This window comes from Falco naumanni, chromosome 7 (assembly GCF_017639655.2).
Source record: "Falco naumanni isolate bFalNau1 chromosome 7, bFalNau1.pat, whole genome shotgun sequence".
Lineage (NCBI taxonomy): Eukaryota > Metazoa > Chordata > Aves > Falconiformes > Falconidae > Falco > Falco naumanni.
Window position 1 is genome coordinate 17,410,432 of NC_054060.1, and position 25,638 is coordinate 17,436,069.

Sequence of the window (25,638 nt, forward strand, 5' to 3'; positions counted from 1 at the left end):
CTCATTTTAACAAAACATATTGTTATATTCTAGATAAGTCTTTGACAATTCTTTACACTAACCTAAGGATTCAATTGCCACCATTAATTTTGCTCTAGTATTTATCAGCAAAAGCTTTTTTTCCTGCAAGAACCAATTTATTTAATTGAATAAAGAGCTCCAAAACCACATACAAAAGATGAGGTTATAGCTAAATAGCTTTCAAATAAACCTAAAAGCCTGAAACATTAGCAGTTACTTAAACTTGGAATTTTTAAGTGGTAACCAGAATTTATTGCAAGCTAGTCTTAGTGGTGTGATTTTTTACATATTTTTTTTTCACAAATATAAGAGGCAGTTAATATCTGCATTTAGGAATACATCCTATACTTCATGCTTTCCTTTCACTTTTCCAGTTTTTGGCATTCCTAGAATATCACATACATCAGTTCCTCAATTTATTATCTGAGCATTAACATCTTAAACATATTTATCCTCACAATTTTTTTTAAAAGGTAAATAAATCCAGTTCTTCACATTTTACAGAAAATTGAGGCACACAATTCCAGAACTTGTATGCTATAACACTGTTTCAGATGAGACAGTTTTGGCTACCTATGCATTAGAAGAAATAGGCATTCAAGAATGGCACCTAGGAAGCTGTTTCAGCACAGTAGCTAAAAGCAGATCACAGTCCTACATGCACCACACACCTGGAGGTGAGGGAATCTCATTTCTAACTCTTACCCTTGCAAATACTTCGAGATCTCCATGAAAAGTGGAAAAAATCCTGTAGATGACTCACTGCAAAATGCCTTGAGGATAAGCAATGAATTGCTGTTGTGGAAGGGAATGGTTCCCATCAACTGCAGGAGGGACTATCCAATTTCTTTGTACCTCATCACTGGACTATTGAATGAGAGTGGTGGTTTTACCACCCTCTTCCCTCTGATCAAAGAAGTTCTGCACATGGCTGGGTATGGATGAGGTATGTGTGTTGTAAGATCAAATACAATAAATGAAAAATGAAGGAAGAATGCCAGCAAATTTACTTCCTCTTAGTTTATGTAAATAAAGTGGATAAATAGATTCCTAAAACTTTACAATCACTTCCTCTGACTCACATGGCAGTGGAAAACAATACCACACTGACAAGCTGTTAAATGGTACCCTTAATCTGAGATTATCAGCATTTAGGAAAAAGGCAAGAAGGCACAAATTGCAATGTACTTTTTGTCAAAATTATGATGAATTCAAAAGAAATTGAAAAGAACCTCAGTTTCTTTGAAGAACTGAAGCAAAGCTTTCAGAAATCAATGGTAAGATTGGTATCAATATGTTTGAAATAGGTCCAAAATTATCATCTCTGACATTAACATGAAGAAATTGCAACTGTTTGCATTTATATTTCCTCTTAGCAACAATGGGAGAAGGTACTAGGACAGAACACAGTTAACCCTTTCTCTGGCATGCTTTATATGAATAGCTTTTTTAATTCCTTATCTTTGTTTCTGGAAAAAAAATATATTATGGGTTTGGGGTTTTTTCCAAAAATTCAATTAAACAAACAATTCTGTCTGTATGGAACCACAGAGAAAATTATGCCATTTAAAATTAATCAGCAAGTGAAACTGTTGTCTAAATGCTATCACCTTTAACTATGAAGTATGGATGCAGGAGCTTCCTAAGGAGTACAGCTCTTTCTGAAAAAACAACTACATAATAAACTGTAAACCAGGGGTCCTCAAACTAGGGCCTGCAGGCTGGATACGGCCCCCCAGGGTCCTCAATCTGGCCCCCGGTATTTACAGACCCCCCTGCCCCCACCGGGGGTTGGGGGGGGGGAAACCAAGCAGCCACAGATGACTCCCTGCCACTTCATCCGCGCGCCAGCCCCCTGGTTAAAATGTTTGAGGACCCCTGCTATAAACTTTGAAGATAATAAAAACTGAAGGTCAAATCCTGAAAGTTCTGTTTGTCTTTTTAAAGAAAATTTCTGTTGACTTCAGTGGAAATTCATTGAGTTACACATCTCCAGACCAAATTATTAATTCCAATTAAACACAAATGCAATACAATGACTATGGCTGCCAAGATTCAGATACTTTTACTCTGAGTCAGAATGCATGATTCCCAGTCTTGAATTATAACTTAAAAACCCGAAACAATATTTAACCTTTACCTTGTTGCACAAGATGACAGCTACTGTACAACCCATAAACACAGAATATTTAATAAAATATAAGACTACATACCTATCAGATGAATGACTAAAACCCAGAAAATGATTACTTATCTTGGTAATTACACTGGTTGTGGACTTACACCTGGGTGGGTTTTTAATAATTTCTGTATGCCACCATATTTCATTACATGCCACAAATAATTTTACTCTAACATATTAGAGATCACAAAAAAAATGTGTTTGATTCCAAACAAATCCATCAAGTTTTGCAGCACATATTAGAAAACCATACAAACCAAAACAAGAACATTTGTGGTATTTACATACTGTGGTAAATAATGCAACAAGGGAAAACACGAATGGAAATGAGAACAAAAAGAAAGCTAGTATGATATTAAATGCTCATAGCGTCACATCTCTTTCCCAGCCTTCCTGGATGTTTTCTGTCTATTCCAGAATATACTAGACTGCTGAAAATGTCAGAAAATCCACTCTGCTTTACAAGATATATTTATGTAGTTCAAATCATGAAGTATGAAGAAGTCCTAGCCAGTATGAACACTGTGCTCTTTCTAGCAAAGCAATTTTCCAGTTATTTGTTGAATAACCTTGAAATAATAGGGTTAAGAACAAAAGGATAGTAAAATATTTTACTAGACACACAAACAACCAAATCCCCCTTTGAGAGAGCGGAAAGCTGAAGTAACTCCACTGAATTCACAACTTGCGTGAGCCTTAATACTTAATTAGAATTAAGCAACAACTGACAACTAGGCTCTTGTAATCATTCCAGCACTCTGCATTACAGAAATGTTTTTTCATCTAGTAGAGAAGGCTTTGAAACAAACCCAAAGACCTAAACACACCTGGAATTTGCAGACACCTGCACTTGCAACTTCCAGTTCCGTTTTTGTTGTAACCCTTGTCAAAACACCACATAGAAACACACTTTGAAAATTCATGAAATTTGAAATCAAATTCATATATGAATTTTGCAGCTGGGCGTGTTTTGGTTAGAACACATCTTCTCCCAAACCACATAAAAATGAAATGATTCAAAGATATCTTCTCCGTGTAAGCAAAGTATAAACACATATATGACAATTATTCAAAGTGTTTCGAGTTTCACTGTATTCCAACAGTCCAAATTATAGAGACACCATTTTGTTTTGTGGCCTGAAGTATCACTGTTCATTTTTAGTATCCTGGAACAAGCAGATTGGTAACAAATTTTCATGACAGACACACACTCAATGAGATTATAAATTAGTTTCCCAAGAGAAGGCTCACTAATAAGATTGGAACTAAAATTTAGGTCACTTAATTTTAAGACTCAGCTAATGGGCTCAAAAAAAAAAAAAAAAAAAAAGGTATAACTTCATAACATAAATTCAGGTTCAATCATTTTTTACCATAAACATTAGCACCATTGTAAAGTTGCAAAGAGTAAGCTTCTTATAAAAAGATATGATGTAATTGTAAAATGCATTTGATATCTCCTTGCAGGGAGGTTATTTCTAAAAGAAAAATAAAATATTCTATATTACATTATGAAGTTATAAAATTTAAGCAATTAATTTTTAGTGTTGTGTAAGGTCTGATGTCATTGATAAGATAAGTTTGTAAAACTTCTTTTCAATATTTTTTATTATTTACTGATACTATTGCAAACACACTGCTTCATTTATTTGCAAATGTATCTACAATACCAGAACTATCATACAATCAAAGAAAGTTTTTGCTTTCTTCTGTAATGTTCAGAGATGATGAGAGAGTATGAAAGTCCTTTAACTCCTTGACAATCACATGAGAAAACTCATCACCTGATAAGGTCAGAAATAGGCCGTTTGGCTTGTCTTACACAGAAATAATATATTATGAACTCTTACTCCTACCTTGTTCTGAGTACTAGAGAAAGTTCTTGTAAAAGAATATACCAGTAAATTTTCCACCTACGTGGCAAAGAAACATTTTTAATGTGTTGCAAATCCCCCTCCTCAGTCCTTGGCACCATTCAAAACTTACCACTTCCATTTTCTACTATGGCCAATGGCTCTCTGCAGATTGCAGTTTTTCTCAAGGTATTCATAGTCCTTTGAACTTCTGCCAGAAGCACCGCTTGCATTGCCTCAATAATCTGTCAAAAATGCAAATCATTATTGGCTGATTATCAGTACTTCAATTATTTATCTAAGCATTTGACAATTTTAAATAACTACTACAAAATTTTAAGACTATTCTAGTGAATGTCATGAGAAAGTCAACACTTACCAATATCTTTCATACAGTGATAACTGTATGATACATGTGTCTCTACTTACATACTGAAAAATAAGTTAACTGGATAGCAATCAAATGGTCTGAGTTGTCAATCGTGCCTGCTTCCAACTAATCAAAAATGCATTTTCTTTGATCTCAAAACCAGAATACCTGCCTACTGCCTCCCTGATTCCAAAGGATCATGACAATATAAATTAGTAAAGTACATGGTGATAATAGCTGATAAGAAATATCTTCATTTTTTCTATGATGTAGAAAAATGCTTTATAGACTGCAGAAGGACTCGTATTTTTACTTTTTAAGATTTTTTGATATTTAGTCTCTCTCTGAAAAGCTTAAAGAATGTTTTGCTATTAGTGGTGATCCTCTATTAATTCCTTTAGCACAAACATGATAAACCGATATTTTTTTGTCTAACCAAGAGAAATACCATTTCTCAAACTTCTCTTATGCAAAAGGAACATCTGCTGAATTATGAACAACCTATAAATGGCACTTGCAATAACTGATGCACCACATATGAGTGTTAAGACAAAGCAGTGTGGAGACTGTATGGTGGAGTTATCACTTTTCTTTTTACTTTAGCAGAGAAGCCCCAGGAGAACTGAGAAAGTTTAAACACTTGAGATGTTTATAACACCTTACACAACAGATCCAAACTTTTGCAATCCTTACTCAGTCTAAATATCAGTATGCTGCAGAATGGCAGCACGTGTGCCTTCTCTTCATTTGGTATTTCCCCCAGAAAAGAAATACAGTTTTCCCCCCTCAGGAAGGTATTCGCTCTCAAGTACAAGAAACTTCCTGAAAGACAGAGAAAATCTGAAGTTTCCAGAACAGTGTATTCCACCTCAACTTAAATATGAACTTAAATGGAATATGAATGTTTTAAGTTAAATATGTTTATATAGAAATATTTTACATTTACATTATATTTATTTTAGAAACAGTCTATTAAAAATATTTAAGTTTAATATGAATTGAAGTTGATGTATGCAGGCTTTCTCAGACTGCCTGGAAGAGAGACAGCTTCATCTCACTAATCAAGTACAGTGAATTCGCAGGCTGTCCTCAATCACATTTCTAGCTGCCCTTGTAAATTCAAATCATTAAGCAGAACAAAGGCTGTAGGTGTCCTTTGTGACAAAATCCTTTATCGCAGCCAAGTATACCATAGTCAGGTCCACAGCGTAAGAGTTCACAGCAAGTGAACTCAGCCCTATGTGCTTTAACACAGCACAAACCTTCATCTTGTTAAAATAGCACTTTATTTTACAGAGGAAACCAATTCCTCACATCCGTACAACCTAAGCTTTGGGGATTACAGAGCCTGACTTTACAGCAGACTCTTACAATATATCTACAATAATTAAGAAAGAGAAAGAAACACAGACACGTTTTCATTGTCCTGGGAAATTTTTTGACCAAAAAAAAAGCCAAACCACCTCTTACAGGGGTACACAAAAGAATTACAAACAGTATGTGTTTTTCATGGTGTTCTGATCTGCTAAGACCCTGTCACTAATCTGGATCAGATATTCATTACCCATACCACTGCTGTGCATGCCAGCCAGGTACAATTTGTAATGTAATTTCCTCTAACATCTTAAAACAAAATAAACACATGATACTATAGAGGCACCCGTACATCTCTGCATGATACTTGTCTATCATTTTGTTGAATCTGCATTTCCACAATGCTGACTTTCACATTCAGTTTTATCCTCTCACTGCGTCTTCCCAAAGAATTCATATAACTCATCTATCTTTATCGCCAAGTATAAAAGTCTCCAAAAGCTTTGCCTGTTTCTAACAAAAATCTACATGAGCACCTTCCATTTTCTCGGACAGTTTATACTTCTCTTTAATGCCCTTCTGCATTACATACACGTTTGCTACCTTGTTGCCTGCTAACATACACGTTCATTTTCCCCCCCCGTAATTGTAACCACTGTTGTAAATACTAGCTGTTTTATAGACTGGATTGTGAAATATGACAAAAATTATGCTTCTTTTATGCATGAGAAGTATAAATAGCATATGTCCAACTATAAATGCAGATATTAAGGAGTGCAAGGTAATTGACACTGCAGGAGCAATACTAGAGAACAATTTGAAAAGGCAAGTGAAGGAAAGTTGAGGCAAACTGTACTGTTACATCTATACTACGTTATATTGCCTTTCTACACGTTATCAATTACTTTGAAGGATTACTATTCTCTTTATAAAGAGTAGGTCTAAGGAGAGAAGTCAATAGACATCATTTGCTCAGGCTGTAACCTCTACAGGGCTGAGCCTTGCAGAAACTGCCTCCCAGGTGCCTCCATAACACAGTTGCGTTAGGAACCAAAAAAAATACAGAACAAAACATCAGACTTTTATTATTCAGTCTGCTTTCCTCTAATTCTGGACAGTAACTGTCAGAAAAGTTGTCTACACACTGATACTGAAGTCAGGTGGCTTCAGGTAGACACAAATGCTGTAAAAACAAATGCATTTAGAGCTTGTTGGAGAAATTACTGTAAAGTTGAGCACCAGGAAAGAAGATACTAGCTTCTTACTACTAGTCTCTGCAATGGCCTTAACATGAAGTGGTTTATTCTTTGAAAGTAAAGTCCTTTGTAATGTATCCCAGATTCATCCCACCTTATTTTAGATACTAATAGAAATGAAGTAACTGAGGTGAAAAAAAAAATACAGGTGCACCGCAGGAATCAATAGAAAGAGATGAGGAAGTCTTGATATCATTATTCCTCTCAAAATCTCAGCAGTCTCTCCACAGTGTGTATCTTTTTTCTGCTGGTGAAAGAGGGAGGCTAAAATATTCCTAATGCAGATGATTATGTCAGAGTTCTAAATATGGCATCAACAGTTTTCCTAAGGGGACACTACTAAATAGCTAGCTGATAATAGAGGAAACAAATTTTCTTGTACAGAAAAGGAATACTGCAACATTAGGATGGCAGTAGAGGACTTTCGAATCAGGACCTAAATGTTGTATGCTGAAGCTGTATAAACTGTATTTCTGATGAAGCTCCTGAATTAATGCATCCAGGTTCTAAGAGGGTCTTATTACTTGGGATTATAACAGGACTCTTTCAAGGTTAGAGTTGACTCTATGTCCAGGTAACTCAGGACTAGGAGGAACGGAAGTATAACTCCTACTGATTATGAAGGTGTAAGTAAACGATCTGATAATGTATAATGATAATTATACAGGTATGTGTGCTGGTTTTGGCTGGGACAGAGTTAATTTTCTTCACAGTAGCTAGCATGGGGCTGTGTTTTGGGTTGGGCTAGACACAGTGTTGTTGCGGTTCCTGCTGAGCAGTGCCGACACAGAGCCAAGGCCTTTCTGCCTCTCACACCCCCACCAGCGAGCAGCCTGGGGGGCACAAGAAGCTGGGAGGGGACACAGCCCGGACAGCTGACCTCAGCTGACCCAAAGGATATTCCACACCATGGAACATCATGCTCAGCATTTAAAGCTGGGGGAAGAACAAGGTTGTGTGTGTGTGTGTGTGTGTCCAGAGTGATGGCATTTGTCTTCCCAGGTAACTATTACCCATGATGGAGTGCTGCTGTCCTGGGGATGGCCGAACACCCGCCTGCCGCTGGGAAGCGGTGAATGAATTCCTTGTTTTGCTTTGCTTGTGTGTGCGGCTTTTGCTTTACCTATTAAAACTGCCTTTATCTCAACTCATGAGATTTCTCACTTCTCTTCCAATCCTCTCCCCCATCAGGACATGGGGGGAGTGAGCGAGCGGCTGTGTGAGGCTTAGCGCCAGCTGGGCTAAAGCTCCACAGTACGTCACGGTGCTGAGCCCTGACCCTGCCGTACATAACAGAAAGGCAAACTGCTGAAGTCCCATCAGTGGGCACCCTGTATGACAGATCGCCCACATGTCATGTAACTAAAATCCTTGACCACAGATGTGAAGACTGTATGCTTAGTATGTTGTTAGTGAAACTACTGACCTACTAAAGTTTAAATGAAAAACTCACTGCCATGTTTAGTGTTGAATTTCTTTGCTGAGATTAGCGCTGAAAATGGAAGGGGGGCACTGGAAACAGGGTCGTTTACTCTGTTTTGCAAATGGTTGTCCAGCTCAGGAATTAAAATACATTGCAGAAGGAAGCTTACCCTGTCTATAATAATTTTTGTGAAGAGATAAAGGAATTTAATCTTCAGGAAAGTCAACCTAACAAGAACTAACTTCACTCAATGAGGTTTTAAAAAAAATCAGAGCAGGAAAAAAGGAAGCAAATTATTTGCTATTGTACTCTTCCTCTTGAAATGCCTGAATAAAGACATAGGGAGAAGGCATTTTACCATCTATGATTTTAAGACTAAGGAGCTAGGAAGAGCAAGGAAATAAGAATCAAAGAAATCCTTCCAGTAGAAGAAAATATCCTTGTATCTGCTAGAGTCAACAACAGGCAAAATATTTTGATTGGACTGCAGTTTGACTAGTCTGATAACTTTTTTTTGAAGTTTCATTTTAATGTTCACTTTTTCAGCCAAAAAGGTTCCATAAAGCTTCAATAATATAGTATTATTATACAAAAAAATAAATCTATCTGTGACAGGTCTTTGTTTTAACTGAAGAACAGACTATTTTAAATATAGAGTAAGGACAATTAAGGTCAGAAATGCAAACACTGTTTCCTCACAATAAAAGTTTCAGGGCAAGCTTTTTTTCTTTATATCTATCTGAAAAGATGAGTACACTTAAGTGACTTCTGGGCGGGATGGGAATGTGGCAACAACAAGCTATATCTTATATGAAAGAACAGCAAAATGCATGAAGATGGCCTTTTGTTTAAAATCATCTGGGGAAAAAAACACCCTAGAAATATTTTAAAAATATAAGCATTTTTAAAATTTAAGACAGAAAGAGAGCTCCCTCCACCCTTCAACTTTAAGTCAGTAAACCCTCAATCAATCATTTGCAGCAGGTTTTTCAGTTTCCTTGTTTGCACAAAAGCTGTTACAGCATTGTAACGAGACGAGGAATCTATAAATGACAAGTCCTTTTGGTCATGTCCGAGAGCCAGTATCCTCCACTGAAGATAACAACAAGGAAAATTTTTAAAAGCAGGGTAACTAGTGATGTTTTGGGTAAGTGTATATGAGTGCTTAATAAGGCTGCTCAGGATTAATAAATTGGCCATAAATCTGTGTTTGTATAAAGGTAGGTTTAAAAAAGCCACCCTACTATCAACAAAAATAATAATTTTGTATAAATCATTCATTGCTGAATACCCACATCTATTGCCAACATCAGACATAATTTTGAATGTTGAAATGTTTACAGCAGTTTGGCTGCAAGCAACCCAAAATCTGCACTACAAAGCAGATTAACAAAGCTTATTGCTACTGTCTGAATAATGCTAAAATTTGGGAAGCACTGACAGCATGATATATGCAGTACCTGACAATTTCAGCGTCTTAAATTTAAACTTCTCAGATGAAAAAAGTGTGAGGTAGCTTATTCTATGTCTTAACTTCCTGCCCAATAACCTTCTGTAGTAAAGACTATTATCATTGTATAAACTAATCAGTCACTAAAGTAATCGGAAAACATGAATACACAGATCCCACATAGTCAGTGACCCTACAGATACAAGTTTCATGGCTATTGAACTCCATAGTTTCAGTGGCTGACCAGGTCAGCAAAACATTACATGGATTTCACATGACTAATGCAACTATTGAAACTGAGGTCCTGTATTCATTTATTTTTATTATTATTAAAAGGATTCAAAAAAGGAAAAAAATCTTATTTTAAGAGCAACAGGGATAGTTTGTGAGAGAAGTAGAATGCTGAAATGATATGGAAGATGTGCAGACAGTGGGGATACAAAAAATTGATAAGGTCAAGATAAAACTCTAAATTCAATTGAATGTATTTGCAGAAACTATTACTGGCTATCTAACAGAACAGGGGACTATCACTGCAGTACCCCTGCACACCTCCGGTCTGGAAAATACTCTTTGCACTAGAGATGCAGCAGAGAGTTGCATGCAATTTTAAAAGTATCATAAAATAAAGTTGTAACAGGCACTTCCCTTTTCTGGCGTAAAATCTCTTGTGGTCCTAGTATACTGTCTTGAGTTTCGTATTCCTGAACATTAATTCGCTCAAGCTACCAAATACCTTTATCTAAATGCATGTTTCCAAAATGAAAAACGGTCTCTAGATTTCACTGTTCAGACTATTTCACAGTTACCCGTCAACTATCAAGAAATGGTAATTTACTTCTCAAGACATCAGATTCTTCACTAACAATAGGCATGAGCTTCATCTGAGCTGGGAATACATAACTAAGTTATTCTTGAAGAGTGTTCTAATAAGCAAGGATTTGGGATTAAATATTTATCCCTTTAAGAAGGCATTTTCCGTTTCTTCTATAATACTACATTGGTATAGCGACACTTTCCTTATTTTGGCCTTTATTTTCCTGGAGCATAAAATGGCATTTGTAATGCAAGTTACATCCGGTTGTTAGAGAACAGGTAACTAAAACAATTTAAACATATTTTTTTAAATGCATGCTATGAACAAGATCACCTAGATTAGAGACTAGTAGGACCGTTACTTTCCCACATCTAAACATGTACTTTAAGGCAAAAGAGTTTCATGAGTAGCATATATCATACCAAAATGATAATGTGCTGCCCATAGATCTGAACAGCACAGTTCATGTAATAATTTCACCATAAATCCATAACTATTATGTCAGTATACAAATTCCAAATATTAAGTTACAGCCAATGTTACTTAAGGATTAACTTTGCAACAAATGACACTGGCTATTTCCTACCTTTATAGATTGGTCACTCCAACAATAAATGAGTTTCAGCAATGAAACACTCCCAGAGTCTGGGGAATGATATCTACTTTTACCTGAAAAACACATACATAATTTGTGAACTGACAATATACACAGAAGTACGCAAATAGAACGATATTTAACATTTTCAGTTTTTCACTTCAGCAACACACCTGAAAAGATCTGAAAAAGTATGCACAAAGTGTTCAGACAATATATTGTTTGAACATTTATCCTAAATCAAGATGTTTTGTTTTTGGGGTTTTTTTGAACAGAGGTCTGATATACCACAGAGTATGTTTTCATAATAATTTTTTAAAGATATTGAAAATACTTTTTGATTTGGACTACCTCACGATGGATTTTTGTGATACAAATTCTAAAACTACTTCAGTAAGTGTTTCTTTACCTTTAAAACATAGTAGTAAAGTCTATGCAAAAATACATTCAATAACATTTTGTGTAGTTACAGTTCCTTCTGATTTATTTTTCTAATTCAGGGCAACAATACTAGCTGTGGTCAAGATGTCACATAGCTGGTGGCTCACCAGTTACACTCGCAGTTAAGAAAGATGTTAAATTCATGGATTTGCATGTGAGTTTTGTTACTATCCATCCTGAATTTCAGATTATTGTCACAGCAAGGCATACTTTGAACTGGCAGCTGTACTGTTTTAGTCCAGTTCTTCATTTGGACTTCGACAAACAAGTGTGACAGCTCAATACTTTAATACAATGTTTGTTGCCAGACATATACGTTGGGTAAATTGGTTGTACGATCCTTTGAATCCACACAAAAATCTCTGATTGCCAGTACTGTATGTCTCAAGAAGCAGAAACTGAATTGTAAATAGCAGCTGTCAGTGCTGCAGTAACACTAAGGCTCAGAAGCATCCTGATCACACAATGCTGTCATTTGATTAAAGTCCTCTGATTCCTGCAGCGAGGACTGAGGTCTGAAAAAACCCACATAAGTACCTACATCTCGCAAAGTGAAGAGGGTACGTGTCACAGCACTCTCCAAACTAGCTGGCTGCAACAAGGTCTTTTACTATCTCATACCAGCATACTCTTCATGCTACTCCTTCTGCTGCCTTTTCCTAGTCTCTCCTCATCCAGGGCACTCACACTTTCTCTCTGCCTCTTCCTCCTCTCTCTTCCTTGGCTGCCCAGCCTCTTAACAGAACCAGCCACAGCTGCACCTTGTCTACATCAGCCAACCCACTACCCCTGAAGCCAACCCACAGCTGTATATTATCAATGTTAATTAACCCAGCTTCATTCCTCTACAGGTACGCTACTGTAGTCTGAATGGGAGCAGTATGCTATTCAGTAAGTGACTGTATTAACTTTGTCAATATCTGATATAATATATAAACATATGTAGAAACATACACACAGGTATGATTAAAAAAAGAATGAAAAAGGAAAAAAGAAAACTAGAGCATTTAATATAATTTTACAGAAAGATGAAATAAAAGCAAATGTTTTATTTTCTATCTCTGACAGCTGACATGGCATGTTACCATAATACAAAATGTAAAGGCTAATACAAAAACATAAAAAGGGATGACAAAATAAGAGACACAGAATTGATCAGTCAAAGATTAACCTCTCCATTTCTCATGTTTTAATTTGAGTTTTATGTGATTTCTTTATATATCAGGAAGAATTATGCTGTTTTCTTTTTTCTCCCATTTTGGAAACTTTGCTGTGTCGAACCTCAATGTTATTATTTCAAACCTACACCCCACAATTTACAACTAATTTCTTTAGTGTGAACCTACTGAGTTTACAGTTGAGTTTCCCCTGTGGGACAGAACCAGGTCACCAAAATCTTGGATGTGAGGAAAGAGTCAAGCAACGCCAATGTGAATTAATAGCTTTTATAGTTCTTACTGATTCAAGAACCAACCTGAGGCTAACTCTGGTTTAAACACAAAACAGTCTTTCAGCAAGTGTGCCCACTGATGAAGAACAGTACAGCCAACACGGTACCTATCATTTATCCTTGTCTGTTGCAGTACTTAAGTTTCATGTCTATGTATGCAAAAAAGCATTAAAACCTCCTATTTAAATTTGGTTTTGTTCCCATCTCTTTGCACACATGTAAATATGTACAGAAAGTCCAGAAACATCAGCAGAATCAAGTTTTAGCATTGCCTGTTCTGCTGTCCAGTATGTCCTCGATGCTAAAGAACTGGTCATTCCTAAAACATCTGAGAGCGCTGCAATTCTTACGGAAGATTTTAATTTGCAAATCAGATAACTGAACTAGGAGATATGGGATACAAGTTACATTACCTCAGAAGTTTTAGGTCACTCAGTAAAGCTATTTTTATGTCCACAAATACTTTAGTTACCTCTACACCATTTCCCCACCCTTCACCTACTTATTTTCTATTGTCACCTGATCTTATGTTCCATCTTTCTTCCAACAAGCCATTCCACAGTTATGGTGAATATGAGCAACAGAAGAAAAGGTACACTAAAACCTGATTTTAGATAGGGACATGAAGGCTATTTACATAGCAGAGGGTCAAGACTTGACTTGAAAGCATTTGTGTGATCAGTCTAGACAGGATCTAGCCTATAACAGGAACACTATATTTGTTAGTTAACGCATACTGACAAAGATCCATATTCTGTTCTGGGTTTTATTTAAACATTCTTTACTTACATACTGTAAACATAAACTCAGACTGGCTTGCAAAGCCAAGACTGGTGAACAATTGCCTGTGGGACATTAACGTGAAAAGATTATTTTATTCTTCCCCAAGCCAAAAGTCTAAGGGCATTATTGAACAGTCAAGACGACTCTTGTATTACTAAGGCAACAGTTTGCTTGAAGGGCTGTATATATCATCGCACAGGCATGTAATGGTGATGAGGGAGATAGGGGAGGGGGGAGGCAACAGTATTTGTCTTAGTAAATTTCTGTTTTTCAGATTGCTAGAAAACATGTTTAGAAACTCAGATCAATGTTTTGCCGTCACAGAAAAAATATCCTTGATTTCAGTGTTATGTAATAATCAACATTTTGTTTACATGCTTTTGTGATATTCACAAAAGAAAACAGAATAATCCAGATTCTGTATTTGCAAAGTGGACCTGCTCAAAGCTAGAGAATATAGGGATTTTTTTTTTTCATTATTGAAATTAAATGATGCATTTTAGCATTCAAAAAATAATATTTAGAAGCCAATATCGCCACTCCTCCATATACTTACTGCTTGATAACTCGCCATAAAAACTGGGAAATGAAGGTGTTCCTGCTTCTACATTTCGCCACTTGTCATATATAGGTTCTGGTTTCTGTGGACTAAAAGGATATGAAATTATTAAACAAAATCTAAACGTACTTACAAAAATTTTATGTCTTAAGGTAGGTTTTTTAAGGTAGGTACTCTACTATCAATTGCTATCAACTACAATTTAGCTTCTCTTCAAAAGTCACTTGCATTCTTTTGCCCACAACTTGGTATTGAAACATTCATAGGTACACAAATACTGAAAAGTACCATCTATATGCAGGGACTTTACATTTGGCTCAAAACTTACTATAGTTTACTTTTACGTTGTATTAAAGAAACAAAGACACAGATGAAGAACTGAATCAAAACATTTTCACAAAGGAATTTTGCTGCGTTTTCTATTATGTAGGAAAAAAGTTCAAGGGAAACTCGCAGCTTTATTTTATAGGCTTCCATTATTCCATGGTGGTAAATAATTTAGATTATTATTGCAATACTTGGGATTTCAGTAGACTGTTACAATTTAGGAGGCTAGTTAGTGTGTGTATCTACTGCTTTTCAGTACTTTGTCATGGATGAACTCGGCAACCTAACCCTTGAAGACAAAAGATATGGATAGAGGGGAAAAGAAGTGAAAAACCTCTCCAAACCCGTGCACTAGTTTAAACTGTTTCTTTTAAATACATTCCTGTAGTGACCCTGAACAGACTATATTTAGTTGTCATTTAAAAATAATATATTTCACCTTTCAAATTCACTACAAACAACAGTAAGTAACAACATTCAAAAGCCTTGCAATACTAAATCTCTGAAAGCTTACAGCTTGAGAGCTCCAAGTTACAGATCCGAATCTCAAATGGCAGAGGAAAACAAATTCTTTGAAGATCTTTTCTTACTAGCTTCTTCCTGTTTCTGTCCCATTTTATAATCTGACACATTTTACTGCAGGTTCCTTGATTTTCACAGTCTGGGTCAAGTTGCGAAAACCCCAGCAGATGTACAAACACATTTACAAACAACCGCTTAAAGACTCAGGTCCAAGTTTTTCCAAAGCCATGTTTTTCATACTTGATTCTTTTTTGGATTATGAACATGTTTTTGTTGAGACGTTCAAATTATGTTAAAAAATATTGATTTTTCTTTCTTTAAAAAGAAACAAACAACCCAGAAAAAACAGAGTAGTACTGGTTTGATAAGGCGTGCTTAAAGAATGTAATTTGCTGTTCACTGTTTTCACATTCCAGAGTCTATTTATCCAATCAAATAGCTAATAGTTCACAGAAATGCTATAACTTGAAACTTACTGAGTTATCAAACCATGAGCTGAAAACTTGTGATAGCAACTAGTCAAGAGTTTTTCAATCAAATATTTTTCATTGGGAAATTATGATCTGTCAAACCCATGGTTTAAGTAGAACAATATATATAGTGACAAAGACAGAATTTCTGCCCAAAATGAGAATATTAGACTCATCCAAAAATACCCAATAGTCTATGAATTGAACAAATGCATTTTTCCAGTTCTGACTCTCCAGATTCGATGTATATATTTTATTTAACAATAAAGAAATTCTTTTCACTCTCTTGTAACAGCAAAATCATTGGATATGCCAAAGAGCAGCAATTTAAACTTTACCATCACATTCCTCAGATCAAGGCCATAGCTGACTGACACTAAAATGATTGTCTTTACAGCCCAATGAATATTTCATTGCTGCATGCAAAGTGGGCCAGCATTAACAGAAGCAAGCTGGAACTGCAAAATTATTAAAGCAGTAGCTAGACACTGTGCCACTGCCCATTCGCCAACGAAGTAGGCAGAACTATGAACGTCAGCCCCATACATATTAAGCAAGTGTTGTAGTCACTGGATAATCTGTTCAGATATTCTTTCTCCTGTTTTAAATTTTAAAAGTTTAAAAGCTTTTGAGTTTGTACCACTGTACTAATAGAAAGTAAGCTTTCACAAAATGGAGAAACATTCATGGCTTTGCTGACAAATAAGCTACTGAGAGGAGATCAGAATGCTTTTTCTCTTTCATATTAATAACTGAATTAGTAAGAGCTATCTGTACTGCAGTAATACTTAGGAGACTAGGACACTTACCAGCTGTGAAAGCTGTCCTACTAACTCCTTCCATGAATGCTCTGATGAATTAGAATTCAATACGTAGTTTTTTTCCTTGAGCATGCAGTAGTTTTAGCTAAACCAACTGCCCCAAGACAACTGGCTACATACTGTTCATTTAGAAGGCAAACCAGACAAAACATTTGTTTGGTTTCTTCCAAACTTTTAATTAGGCAGAAGTACATTATTTTAACAGCTCATCATAAGAAAGAAAAGCCTGAATAAAGAGTAAGTGGTGAAAAAGATATATAAATCATATTAAAAGAGTTAATGAATAAACACAGATCACGACAGTTGATTCTGACCCCAATTACTTGCAAAAGGAAGAGGTGAAATGGCTGAATCCTAAGATAGCAGCAAATAGGTCAAGTCCTATTCATGCTACGCTTATTACTGGGGAAGTAGTACAGGGAATTTCACAGGAAACAGAGCTTTTTCCCTAGGTGGAGAGAGGGAGATAACTTTGCATACACATAACTGGTTTTGAGGCAATACAGAAAGTATGGATACATTCAGATAGCAATTTCAGATAGCAAAACCATGCCTTAATACTCAGACACGACGATATTATCACATGAAAGTACAACACGTACTAAACATCACGTAATAAAAAAATCAGTATTTTATTTTTTTAAGTGTCTGAAGCACTGAAATTCTTTCCCATGGCTTTAATCCACTTCTCCTACTAACACAGTAACGCTGGCTTGTTGTTTCTGCCCACACAGCTTTGATTCTATGTGAAAATGATGGTTCTTGACTGCAGAGGGACATATGCAGTTTTACAGAGGTTAGAAAACAGCACAAAATTGATCACATATCTCAACTGCTCTTACCTTTATTTATTGGGAAAAAAATAAAGTTAATTATGACTGACACGTCTGAAGTTCTGAAACAGTTCTTGGAGGGTAGGGGAAAAGATAAACTCTGTGCTATTACGGGAGAGAGCCATAATGAGAAAAAAAAACGTGTCCTGTCCAGCACAGCAGAGAGGAAAATGTCCAGGTGACTAAAACCTGAAGTCTGTGTTGATAAAACACAGCAAATACAGTCTAGTTCTGATCAACTTCCCTATGAAAGAACAATTTAACCTTCAATAACATAAAAATTGCAGCTATTTGTCTGTTTATTTTCTGAATGTGTAAGAGATGCAGGATGAAGAAAGTACACCCTCAGAACCAGGCAAGTGTGTGCAGGAAAAAGAACTGTGTGCTGTCTCTGTGCAGACCCATAGCACTAGCAGTGGCTGCTTAGGAACTCTAGAGGAAAATATGGAGCTCTGGGAAAAAAAGCAAAACTAAAACCCACAACAACAACAAAAAAAAACAACCAAAAAACCAAACCCCATAAACAAACAAAAAGATTCAAGAAGAGAACCAATACAGCTCAACTGCTTTTATCCAAATGAGGCCATTAGGAGGCAGCAGCCCATGTTAAAACATCACAAATGGCATCAAACTAAAACTTAGCTACAAGACAGCTATAAACAAGTATAGTATTCAGCTCTGGAAAAAAAGGCAATCTAAACCAAAACATGGCATAATCCCAAATAAAACATTTCAGAGTCTTTGAATAAAATTCATAGCCTTTTTGTGATGAAAATTTATGGCAATTTTTTCCCATCTTTTGCACAAAAAAATATATAGTTCTACAAGAGATGCTAGCTTTTATGGCTTTACATTTCCTGAATAAAACTTTGTAGTACAGTTTAAAAAAAAAATTGTGCATTTTTTCTTGCAACAACTTTAATACTTATAACTTTATGGGAGATATATTCCAAAAGCAGGATGTGTATGTCTGGGAAAAAAGTTCGATACTGGTATGATGACTAACTTCAATTACACAGTGTCTTTCCAACAGAGTACTGTAAGACACAATGCAAGCATAAAGTCCTGTCTTGCATCGAAAGGACTTCACGTTCAAGCTGGAATCCTGAAAACAACCTTTAATATAAAAGCTTGTGTCAAATACGGACCAGTAAGCAATGTGATTAGCAGTAAAAGTAACTGAGAAACATGTGTTTGACCTGCAGGATTGTGCATATCTCTTGAGATATGCTGAATGCTTAGAGCTTTGTGGAAGATGCACAGGTATTTGCAGCATCAGGATCAATATTCTTTGTTCCCCTTCTTGCCTCAGGGCCATAGCATCACCAACACTGAAGTTAATTGTCCCTACAATGCTAAATACAGACCAACCTAGGTTTGCTGAACAACAGAAGTCTGTAGACAATATGCATTGACTGATTACTATGTTCTATTTGGCTTGGTCAAGTAACATTGCACATGCTATTTTTCCTATAACGCTGAAAAAAGCATTTAGTCAATAAATTTGTTTTGAGTAGCATAAATGTTATTTGGGATGGTTCTCACAATGTAAGGACTGATGAGGCATTCATTCCCAGTAGCTGCCATTATTACTGGGGGCATTGTACTTTTTAGATAGCATAACCAGGACAGACTTGTTTTGTTTCTCATGTTTTAATCATCAGTAAGCCAAGGATTTCACGGTAAAGGAATTATATTGCTTACAGAGAGCGGAAGTTAAAACAGCACAAATGTGCTTCATGCACACCTCCCAATGTGCCTGAACAGACCTCATTATTCTACTTAGTTTAAACTGTGAAGAAAAGAGTGATCTCCAGAAAAACAGGGTGTGAACCTGGACAATTTGAGGTCTTGTTCTGTTGAAAAAGCATTCTGGCATCAGTTCTAATCCGCTAAATAGAAAAATATAAAACCACTTAACTTTATCCCAGTCTTCATTTGTTCAAAGAACATCCTATAAAAAAAGCTCTAGAGAAAGAACGTAAACGGCATTGCAAAAGTCTGTATTTAAGAGAAATGTCTGATTCTCATTTTTCACTTTTTAACCACTATAAAGGAAGAAAAGACTCATAATGAAAAGGTTCTTACCTCTCAATTTCACCTGTAATTGTTGAAGGTATGTTAATTATCCTGTTGATTAAAGCTATTCTGCTAAATAAGAAGAATACTGTTTCCAATCCCTTTGTTCCATAAACGTTATTCTCGGGTCCATCCTTCATGCCAGTTTGTCCTTCAATTGCAGCAAGGTACTTGTTTGATAAATCAAGCACTCTCTTTGAAAACAAGTTGATTACTGCACATTCTTCTAGCACACAACAATCAGTACATTTCCATCCTGGCAACATTAGTGATAGGTGGTTTTCATTTGACACAAGTCCAAAAGAAACAGGACACTGAAGCATCAAGATATCTAAGCGTCTAACACAAAGATTGTCTATTTCTTTATCTACACCCCACGGTAAGAGACACGACAAAAGCAGTTTAGCTGTATCAGTGGTGACATTCACATCGATGTTACTTGATGGCTGCATTCTAATCTTTCTTGAACTCTTCATTTTTTTTTGCCTTTTCATGCCACCACTTTCTTCCAAAGGCCTAGCTGCACTATTATCCCTACAGACCTGGTTTGAACTAACAGTATCTACTTGTCCATCCACTGGAGATATGGAGCCAGCAGTTTTAATTCTTTTTAACGTCAGCGCCCTTTTCTCAGTAGTACTTTTGGCTCTTTCTAGAGTGTCATAGCTGTGGAATGAATTCGATGACTTTAATCCATTGAGTTGAGATGACAGCAGAAGCTCCTCAAGTTTTTCCAGATCAAATAAGAGAATATGAAAGTTTGCATTGCTCCATTTTGTCTTAACTGGTAAAATAGTAAAAGGCTGGTAGATGCAGCTGGTATCAGTTAACTGAAAGAAAAATATGAAGTGTCTAAACAAAAATCCATAGTGTTTTGCAGTTTTCAAGATATAAGCATAGAATTGCTTATGGAACAGACCAAACCTATTAACTCCATTCATTTCAACTTGATTATATATTCACTTCTTACTAAAGAAAAAGTTCAGCTTTTTTTTTTTTTTTTTTTAATAGCTTAAGATACACAGAGCCCTGTAAACACTAAAATACAGGCTCCTTATAACATCTTCAATTATACAGCCACACTGTAGATTGCATACATCTTTGCTAAAACTCTAGGCTGGTACTACTTCTGCTAGGTCTCATTTCAAGCTGGAAGATATTTAGAAGAAGGTTTTGAAGAATACAGCTTTTTTTCAAAAATAAAGCTAGGGAAACACAAATCCTATGATGTTGCAAAATTCTTGCAAACCTTGAGAATCTATATGCCTTGTAGCAATCTGGTATGTGCCTGAGATGGGGACTATGCCTTTTCCCATTTCAAAATACGCAAAACTATCTTAAAGTTACTTAATTCTAAGCTGTCACACATACTTTATCAGCAACAATAAATTATAGTCACAAGTAATTACATCTCCAGTTACAAAATTAGTTACCATAGATGAAAATAATTGAAAGAAAAAGGCTACAGAGCTACTACAATGTTTGTGAACATCTGATTTCACCTTATGTCACCCTATTTCCAATCTGGATCTTTCTAGAATTCACCATACTTCAACAGCTTTAAAGATTTGCAGAGCATTTCAGTTCCACATACTAAAGTGTTAATTGTGCTGGTATAAATACACATCTGCTTACTGCTGTTAATTAATACCCAAAGAAAGTAGTTTTTCCTAAAATCTGTCTGAAAAGATCTGAGAACAGCTACAGTTACTCACAACTTTGAACTGGCATGTTAAAATACAGTAACAGTAAACCAGTGATGATGATCTGTAATAGTGTCAGCTGATCAACATGAGGAAATAGTCAAAATAATCTTAAATTTTCTTTTAAACTCTGTTTTACTCTTGTAGTTTCATTCGTTAAATGATAAATCACCATGCAGAAGAAAAGCTTTCATCTTTTAGAATCAGAAATAATTTTATTTTGCCAGTGTCCTTGGCATAGGATTGGTACTATGCTGTGACAAACTTCTGAGGAGGGGAATGTTTTTGGACACATTAAAAATCAGCTCCTTATACAGATATCACAGAAGAACTTGCCCCACAAATGCCCATCAAAACCAAACTGTCCTGGACATTAGAATCTTAGACAGAATATAGTCTAAGCCTACAAAAAGAATGCAATATTTGAGATGATAAACTAAGATAAGAAAGTCTTTTCTACTAGGACATAACCTCTATAGATTAGATACTTGCTAAGCGGAACCTGTGGAAAGGAGAGAACACGAATAAATACAATGAAGAAAAATATTCATATAAATCCATGTGAATGGAGGATACATGCAGGCAGAAATAAGCGCCTAAGGATGAAAAAGTCAAGAGGGGGAAATTCCAAAATCTGTCCTGTAGTCCTTGAGATATTTCTCTATATGAGAAACACGCCATACTTGCTTTTCCCCCACTCCTAGTTTCCCATGAATACTTCAGGACAGACATTCTATCTTGGCCGCCTATGCCAGCCAATTTCTGAATCCTTAGGGAGAGGACATGCAGCAAGTTACCTCAGATTCCATATTCCAATTAAGATCCACTTGCAAGAGTGGATTTCCAGCATTACATCAGAACATCCAGTTCTGAGGAGAAATACACATCTGGAAATTAAGAAAAAAAATATTTCATATTCTTGCTGTCCTTCTCCCCATACAACTTTCTGTGCCTGTGTATACCCAGTGTAACAGAATTTACAACAGCTTCTGCGGGCTTCAGAAAGCAGGACAAGTGTACCAGGGGGGGCACAGTAGTCTATCGGCCTCTTTTGCTGCTTCCTTGCTCCTTTTTCTATTGTTAAAGGACTGAACCTATGTACCGCCCAAGGAAAAGTCTGCAATAATACTACTACAAGTTACAGTTAATGACAAATATTCAGATTTTAAAAGGATAACCTTCTTTCAATAAAATTTATTTTCCTCCTCAACTTTAGTTTTTAGCTTCATTTTAAAACGTAAAATAAAGTCTGGAGCAGTAATTCCTTTTAAGCAAAAAAGTGAAATGTTTTGTAAATGTTGACTGGCCATTATGAATTTCAAAAATTGTTTGGGTTTTTTTTTGGTGGGTTTTTTTTTTTGTTTGGTTGTTTTTTTGTTTTTTTTTTTTTTTTTTTTATATAGGTAGAATCACAGACATCACGGAAATGTTTACTGGAAGGAATATCTGCAGGTCACCTCATCGAACCTCCTGCTCTGCAGACTTTGATGTCATTGATATTTTTATGAAACTGCTAGTATTTCAGAATTCATGTTCTGAGGAGGAAAACCATGACAAATATCCAATTATAATTTGAAACAAAAATCCTATTACTTCTGCATGCAACTTAAACATATCAGATACTGAACTAAATGACAGAATTGAATCTTGAAGAAAACACCAATAAATTTCCATCATAAAGACAAAACTGATTTTTATTTTTTTTTTGTCTGAGAGACTCCAGGTGAGCTTGCAGAAGAGCAACTACTTACTTTCACAGGAACCCCTGTGCTGCACTAGCAAGCAGCATTCCATAAAGGTAACGGGAGGATCATCCAATGGTAAAGTTATGAGATTGTGACACAACATCTCATATCAGTATCCTGCTGTATCTATTAAAAAGGTATCTTTTACCTTTAGGGGAACAGCAGACGTGAGAGAGGAGAAATTCCTCGTTGATGCTTTTGCCCTTTTCTTTAAGTGCTTATGACTGGTATGTTTTCATTGTCCTGCACAAGCCTCTGCTCTCGGCACCGTGTTCAGTCCTAGCTATTTCACCTTTACAAGCAAGCATGTGCAAGCAGATAGTACCAAGTAGCAACTATTCAGCCCAGTGATACTTTTGCAAACAATTATGCCAGCTTCGTATCACAAGTGATATAGACTTTTCTAGATCACTACGTTAATTTTTCTTGTGATAATTAGAAATATTCCACTAAAGCAAAGAACTGTTTCTGTTGAAAATAGCTGAATCCTAAAAGAAAGCATCAAGTAGTGTTTGTAAACAGGGCAGCAGATGGCTTTAACTTGAGAAAGATGAGTTAACACTGCATTCAAGACCACCCCTTACCTAACTCCTTTTATGTAACAAACTATGACTTTATAGGATTAGCTGTTTTTAAACTGTTACCATTGTAGCTACAAATAACACAAGGAAAAAAATTTACTCCCTATAACCTGTAAATTATTTGACTATTTAATTTTGGATAACAACATAATTTGGCTTTCTGTTATTTAGAGAACAATGCTCCCACCAGATGAGGATGCACGCTAAATACATAATCTTTTTTAAAGATCTCCATAGGGAGTCAAAAGTAAGATATTATAACTGCTTGTTCAGGTCTTTTTTTATCCCTTTCCTTTTTCCTTTTTAGAAAATAATACATTGAAGTTAAGCACTAGGATTAATTTAATCTTTAATTATGCTCTTTTCTAATACATAGAAAGAACCCCATGAAATGCAAACACTGGAATTCACAAGCTAGCTTTAACATTAATAGAAGTATTTTCATTTTCTCTATTCTATACATTTAAATTTGGTTGATTAACATTTAGGAACCTTTAGGAAAATCACCACCCAAACAAAGGAGAATACCGTGACAATGTCAATCTGTTGAGGCATCTGGTGATGCTACAGTGTGTGAAGCCACAATAAATGTTTATTGGCAATATGAAAGCTTATTGACATTGATCCGAGAAGCATCTACCAAGTTATCTTAACTCTGTGCCATAGGCATTTCATTCCATTGAAGGAAGGTGGACATCTAAAGCTTTAGACATAAAACACTATTTAGGAAATATGGACAAGCTATTCTCTGTAACAGAAGATGACAGAAAATGGAAGGAAACCCATAAAACTAACCGTGAACTAGAGCTGGGAATAGCATTTGATGAGTGTTACTAAAAAGCAGATTAACAGATATTTACATTCTGTACTCTGCCTTTTCTGACTCTCCAGAAGTATTTCACAACAGTAAATCCTACTACATTCAGATAAATATTGCCATTATTATTTTCTTTTCAAATGTACACACATTAAGGGTTTAGTAACTCTTTGTCAAAAACCAGGCTAATAACAATAGCAAAGCATGACTTGTCTCTGAACCACACAGTCCCACTTTGAGGCCTTCCTGTTGCCAACACGATGGCTTCAGTAATGAAAAGATCCCTTTGGGTTTTTTTCTGACAATTTTTGCACAACTCTTACCACAGGATTGTCTTGCAAACGTGAACTGCTTAAGGGAATACATCCAAGTATCAGGCCATTCAAGCCTTACTATTCTCCCAGTGAATTTCAAATGATCATGTCCAAAAATAATTTAGTAATACAGATTCTTCCTTCAATTCTGTAAATTAAATGACCACCACACTATGATGTACTGAACATAACCTACATATTTTGATTATCATTTTGAAAGACAGTATAGAGCCATCCATCAGAGTTTATCACTGCTAGTTTTAAAATTTTGTTTCTGACATGGCCAACTTTCTGATTCCCTCTACTAACAGGTCCCCCCGATCACCAATGTTCCATCTACTTTTATTAATTAGCTGAAAAAGTGGGAAGACTTCTTCAGTTATTCATTTAATTTATATAATTATATATATTATTTTATACATAACAACATATAATTTAATACTTTAATAGTAAGTTATTATAGAGAGGGCAAACTGTATGACTTTTCACAGCTTCAGTCATTTTATCCAGATTTTTAAAAGATGATCTTTGCCCTCTTTGTGTTGTCTAAGTGTATGAATCTAAAATGACTATAAATGTTAAGGTCCTCTGCTGTACTTCAATTTTGAAAACTAGAACATGCTACCTCTATTTTTTTGTGCATCACTAGTGGTAAGTCTAACAAGGAGTTACTGGGAAGGACGTGTATGTCAGTCAAGAAAAAAAAAACTTTAGTAATAAGTCATGTTTTCATAAAGTGTAAAAATTTTCATGCTCAGGGCTAAATCCAGGTGTTTATTGTCATGATACAGCTTTATTACTTACTTTTGCTGGAAACTAAGAAATAGGAAGCACTTTTGTGTATGCATGTATTATCTCAAAATTAATCTAATAGCACATTAAAATATTGGCTAGTCCCTAACAAAAAAACCC

General features: G+C 35.7%; 1 protein-coding gene across 3 annotated transcripts in view; it reads right to left on the reverse strand.

Moving 5' to 3' along the window:
* The window catches only part of WDR72 (WD repeat domain 72), a 128,056-nt gene that overhangs the window by 40,474 nt on the left and 61,944 nt on the right, over positions 1-25,638 (reverse strand). For all 3 annotated transcript variants that reach the window (XM_040602195.1, XM_040602193.1, XM_040602196.1), the window contains 4 exons: positions 19,576-20,396; positions 14,512-14,603; positions 11,273-11,355; positions 4,190-4,301 (listed from right to left, as the gene is read on the reverse strand). In XM_040602195.1, the coding sequence (XP_040458129.1) occupies positions 4,190-4,301; positions 11,273-11,355; positions 14,512-14,603; positions 19,576-20,396 (1,108 nt within the window). The remainder of the gene's footprint in view (positions 1-4,189; positions 4,302-11,272; positions 11,356-14,511; positions 14,604-19,575; positions 20,397-25,638) is intronic.